The sequence below is a fragment of the Elephantulus edwardii genome, unplaced genomic scaffold (assembly GCF_000299155.1).
Source record: "Elephantulus edwardii isolate Elephantulus edwardi_28Jun2011 unplaced genomic scaffold, EleEdw1.0 scaffold00190, whole genome shotgun sequence".
Classification (NCBI taxonomy): Eukaryota; Metazoa; Chordata; class Mammalia; order Macroscelidea; family Macroscelididae; genus Elephantulus; species Elephantulus edwardii.
This window is the reverse complement of record NW_006399940.1, coordinates 5,259,466-5,265,432: the sequence shown is the minus strand read 5'-3', so window position 1 is coordinate 5,265,432 and position 5,967 is coordinate 5,259,466. Positions and strand designations below refer to the sequence as shown.

General features: G+C 41.6%; 1 protein-coding gene across 1 annotated transcript in view; it reads right to left on the bottom strand.

The window, feature by feature from the left end:
- PTGER3 (prostaglandin E receptor 3 (subtype EP3)) overlaps positions 1 to 310 on the bottom strand; it is a 66,208-nt gene extending 65,898 nt beyond the window's left edge. Inside the window, exon 1 of the mRNA XM_006896783.1 lies at positions 26 to 310. Within this exon, the coding sequence (XP_006896845.1) occupies positions 26 to 310 (285 nt within the window). The remainder of the gene's footprint in view (positions 1 to 25) is intronic.
- Positions 311 to 5,967: the final 5,657 nt, after the last annotated feature.

The window sequence follows — 5,967 nt, the reverse complement described above, 5'->3', positions numbered from 1 at the left end:
CCGTCCTCCCCCGGGAGCCCGGCGCTCGGAGCCGCGCGGAGGTGCCCGGCCCTCTATAAGGCCGAGGGGGCGGGGCGCCCGCGGGCGCCGGGGTGGGAAGTGCGGCGGGAGGAGGATGGGGAAGCGCCAGAAAGTTCCACTCGGGTGCTGCCTTCCCGTCCCCTGGATCCCCTGCAGGATTCCTCTCCAAATGTCCCCTGTTCCCAGCCGACGGGATGCGCTTCTGCTCCCGCAGAAGAGAACGCATGGGAGGCGGCCAGCTGAGAAGCCTCACCCAGCTTCCCTTACCCAGGGCAAACTGCCCAGGCATATCTGATCACAGGCCCTCCTCTTCCTCTTAATTCTCTGGGAAAGGGTCTTATGTCTTTCTTTGAGAAGTCTAAATCACCTGTCCTCGAGCTCAGTGCATGAACTTTTTTTTTCTTTCTACCTTTCTACTTGTAGAGGGACCACGAGCAAGGTGCCCTGTCTCGGAAGGTGTACTGACACTTTAAGACACTAATTCTCTACAGTTTCTGTGAGATAGGGCTTTCAGGAAACTAAAACCATGAAATAACAATGGTTAAATTTGATAGCAAGGAAATGCTATCACCTTCCACCTAACCTGTTCCTAACTCCCTCCAAAACAGTCAGCCCCAAAATGACTGGAGACAAATGGCAGCTACACGCAAATATATGGCAGTGGAATCAACCGCTGGTGGCCCATGGGAACTGCGGTGAGAGGAAGGTATTCTCTTACAAACCCCTCCTATCCTCTTCTGGGGCTCCTTCCCATACTGTTAGCACTCAGAACTATTGGAGTATTCTGAAGGCCCGAAACCACATGAAAAAGTCTTGCTTGAAATTTGATCATGGCACACAACATTAAAAAAAGCAAACAGAGTGGCTTAGTAACATCTTTGTTAAACCTGTATTTTCTAGTTACACATGTTTGCACAGATGCTTTTTTCTCTTTTATCAAAGAAATTCTGCAAGGTACAACTATCACTTCAAGATGCTGTGACTCCCGTTGGCGCTATGATGGCAGACATCATATGTGGTGGGTTTGTAGCTAACCCAAAGGCCACACCTCTCTGACCATTCTAAGCCACCACTTTGGGAGAAAGATGGGCAATTTACAAACTCGGAAAATCGGCTAAAGGCCAGCATTGAGTTGATTCTGACTCAATGACAATGATTTGAATGATTACTACAGTAAAATCTGCAAAAGCTAAAACCATTGTAAGGCAAAAACTGGTTGAGAAAGGAAAACAGAAATATTTCCTACAACTTGAGAATGACAGAAAAGAGGTAAGATTGAAACCTGTCAGAGGCAGTCAACTTTGGGGACCCAGCAAAATAAAGCAGCCCCTTAAAATTTTGACTCTCCCCGGTTCCACTGTACTATTCTTATTATTTTAAATTTGTGTTGGCCATGCGACTCCTCACCACTAAGCCACCAGAGCTCTCTAGTGGTGAGATTAATTCCCAAAGCCAGAGGAGTTTAGTTTGGAGTCACTTCACTTTGCTCAGAAAGTGAAAATACGTTTGAAAACGTTTACAACCTTCATCTTTCTTCACATTTAAGAAAGCCGGTCTAATCACATAGCAAAAGTGCAGTACCCAATCTCACATTGATTTTCAGTTTCTAGGTCACTTTCTTTTTCTGGCTTTAGTTGAAATGCTGTTTGGGTGTCAGTACGTGACAGTCAAGGAGAATGCAGTATGTCTCCCTGCATTCTTTGTTTCTATGCCATTGTTTTATGTACCATGGACTGCCAAGAGAATAAACAGGTTTATGCTGGAAAGGGGGAAACCAACGTGCTTGCTGGGGCTAAGGATTTTGAAGCTACACCTCACATACTTTGGGCACGTGGCTAGAATGGACCATTCTTTGAAGAAAGACATCATGCTTGGAAGGGCGGGAAGACAGTGCAGGAGAGGAAGACCCAGGATGAGATGGATTGATAAAGTAACCAGGCAATGGAGGAAGGTGTGTTGGAGACAGTGGGACTAGCCTAGGACAGGGCAAGGTTCAAAGAGCTGTTGTGAGTCGCAGTCAACGCAATGACACATAACATCAGAGTTGTAAAAATACATATATTATGATGGGGGTTTTTTTCCTGGTCCCTGGGTGGTGGAAATGGTTAATATATTTAAGTTACTACCTGGAAGATTATCAGTTTAACTCCAACCAGGACCACCCAGGAATAAAAGGCCTGAGAACCAACTTCTGAAAAACCAACCATCAGAAATTCTATGGAGAACACCTCTACTCTGAGTCATCCTCTACTCTAGCAATTGGTGATTATATAGTTTTTAAAGGAGAAGCACTAAAAAATATAACTCAAATTCCATCTTAACACGTGTATAAAAATAACACTAATTTCCCTTTGTCTTGTCATTAGAATAAAGAACCAACTTTGGACTTTTAAACTCCGTATTTTATGTCATGTTGTTGAGAATGGCGGCTAGGAAGGAATACTGGACTGCTTTTTAAATCTGTTTTGGCAGTGGACTGCTTTAAATCACCAAATGTATGGCTTATAAGTTGGAATTAATCTCAAATCAGTATTTAAGTGAAAAGTTGTTCTAGAGTTGTATGACTTGACAAGTAAAATAATATTCGGTGTTATTTTCAGATTCTCAGGCAAAAGTTTATACAAAGCATTTAGATTAAGATACACATCAAAATTTAATTCTTCCACAATTGAATTCTAGTGCAATGATAGTAGTTCTTGTTTGTGCAAATGACTGTGTGCATGGCTACTAATGATTGACAGTCTGAAACCAGTAGCACCTGGACGAAAGGGATGACATGGTGCTTCTGAATAGTCACAACCATGAAAATCCTTTGGGAGAGCAGCTCTTATCTGCAACACATGGGTTGCCATGAGTTGAAAACCACTCAAAAGCAACTAGCTAGTTTCTTTGTGTTTGGTTTGGTTTGGTTTTTGTTAATGCAATGGTATCTTTAATTTACAAATTTAAGATCATTTTGTGATTCACATAGCACAAAAAAAGTGTGAAACTGTTATCACTCTAGTTACATTAAAAGTTATTCTCATCTACAACCAGGAGAAGACAAAATAGATGAATGGGACCTAAGAATCAAATCCCTATGCACATCCAAAAACTTCTCCAACAGGGTAAAAAGGGAAGCCACCGACTGGGAAAAAGTATTTGGTAATGACATGTCAGATAAGGGATTTATAGCTAGAATTTATAAAATACTTGAGTATCACAACAAGATAAAGGTAAATAATCCGATTGAAAAATGGCCACAGGATATGAACAGACACTTCCCCAAAGAAGACATTCAGATGGCCAACAAGCATATGAAGAAATGTTCAAAATCCCTAGCTCTAAGAGAGATGCAAATCAAAACAACTATGAGATATTTCATCCCAGTCAGAATAGCAAAATTTAACAGAACAGCAAGCAACAAATGCTGGTGAGGTTGTGGAGAAACTGGAATCCTTATTCACTGTTGGTGGGAGTGTAAAATGGTGCAACCACTGTGGAAGGCGGTATGGCATTTTCTCAAAAAGTTGCAAATAGAGATACCATTTGACCCAGCAATTCCACTACTGGGAATATATCCCAAAGAGACCATAACTGACATCCAAGCAGATATATGCACACCTATGTTTATCGCAGCTTTGTTCACAATACAAAGAGCTAGAAACAACCCAGGTGCCCATCAACAAATGAATGGATAGAGAAGCTGTGGTTTATTCACACAATGGAATACTATGCTGCATTGAAAAACAAGGAACTCATTCAGTATTATTCAAAATGGGTGAGCCTGGAGGACATTATGATGAGTGAAATATCTCAGTCACAAAAGGACAAATATTGCATGGTGCCACTGCTGTAAAATGGGACTGATATCAGGGTTGGGGTAAGACTGAGAAAAAAAAATGGATAAATTGTGTATACTGCACTGAAACAGATGAGGGAGATAATAATTTAAAAGTGCTGTGTGATAGGGTATTATGGTTATCACAAGAGTCCACAATTAAGGTTGCATAGTGGAGTGTACTTGGGGCAATGGAAGGGGTGCGGGAGGATTGTGTACCAGGGACGGAGTGTTTGTTTTCCTTTTCAAAGAGAGGAGCGAGGGGGGATGTGGGGAGAGGGCTGGGCAGGGAAAGAAGTACAGCAATGAATGAATGGAAATCCAAAATCTCTGTAAATGTTCATTAAAATTATTAATAAAAAAATAAGTCGACTAAAAAAAGGTTATTCATATTTCACAAATATTTGACTTCTCTGAAGCACAAGCTGTAGCCAATTTGACTTCATCAGGTAGCAAGCATCAGGTCCTGTAAAGAATTGATAGCCGCATCTCCTGTTCAGTATACCAAAGCACTGAACCGTGTGGTGTTTGAAACCATTTGGTGAAATACTTTCCTTTGTTCAGAGTTTTGCTTCATTCTATTCCAAGTTGTCTAACTAGTAGTCGCCTTGTAAACAATTGTCTTTGGGGATCTGAGAGGAACAGTGTGAAGGATGCTGAAGGGGGTTGAATTCTGGTAGGCACTTCTTTGCTCTTAGCCCATTTTCCTCTTCACTTTAAGTTGGGAATATAAGGTTGAGGTTGAAATCAAAGGGATTCCATTTTCCTGACCTTCTTACCTTACCCTGGTGAGCACTTCTTGATGAGGGAATTGTTGTTATGTGCCATCGAGTCGCTTGCGACTCATAGCGACCCTATGTACAACAGACCTAAACTCCGCTCTATCCTGTGCCAATCTCACTGTCTCTGACACTCCCATCCCAATTATCCCAGTCACTGAATCAATCCGCCTCATAGAGGGCCTTCCTCTCCTACAGAAAAATTTTAATTGTGTTAATCTAAGACAACAGCATCCTCTGGTGGCCAAACGATTAATAACAGTCTATATTAAAGAGCGTTTGGAAGAACCCAATGTATGATTTAGGGAGTTTCTGCTTTATTTTCTAGATGTCTGCTCACTGATACAGACATAACTGTGGTCATTTTGTTTTCTACATATTGCACAAACTGGAATTTCTGATTAATATGTACGACAATGGAGAGTTCAAGCTTTAGAACAAAAAATTTCAATACTACATATGTGTATGTCCAATTATACTTCCTAAAATATAAAAGTGCATATTAACCCATTTTATACTTAAATTCTTCCTATAAACTAACTCTACAAATTATTTAACTCAGTTTTCTTGTATCATATTTTCAAACTGACAGCACATATAGTTAGTAAGTAGAGATTAATTTACTTCTACTGAGTATCTTGCTATTTGCTGCAGAGTCAATTCCGACAATGATTTCATGTGTGCATGGATATAATCCCTTGGGTTTTCAAGGCTGTGGGCTTTCAGAAGCAGATAGCCAGGTCTCTCGTCCAAGATGCCTCTCAGTGGGCTCAGACGGTCAATATTTCACCAGGTAACCTAGTGTTTGCATGCAGTATCCTGAGACTCTAAATTTCTATTAAGGGGGCTTAAAATAGGCCTGGATTTAAAAATTAAGCTTAATAGCTGGTTCAATATAAGCATGTCCTTGATTACCTCTTCCTGGAGGAAGATATCTACAACTCTTTCTCCATGATGCAAACTTCTCTTTTTGTTGTATTTTTTCGTTCCATTACTTCAAGGCTGGGATTTCTGGTGGCTTAGTGGTAAGGAGATGCCTTGCCAACTCAAAGGCCTGAGGTTTCCACCAGCTTATCCTCTAGGAGACAGATGGGCAGTCTGCTCATATGCAATTTACTGATTCCGGAAACCTGCAGGAGGGTCAGGCTTGATTCTGTCCTGACTCTACAGTGTTATTGTTGTTGTTGTTACGTGCCGTCGAGTCGTTTGCCACTCATAGCGACCCTATGTACAACAGCCCTAAACCGTACTCTATCCTGTGCCAGTCTCATTGCCTCTGACACACCCATCCCGATTACCCCAGTCACTGAATCAATCCACCTCATAGAGGGTCTTCCCCTCCTGCGC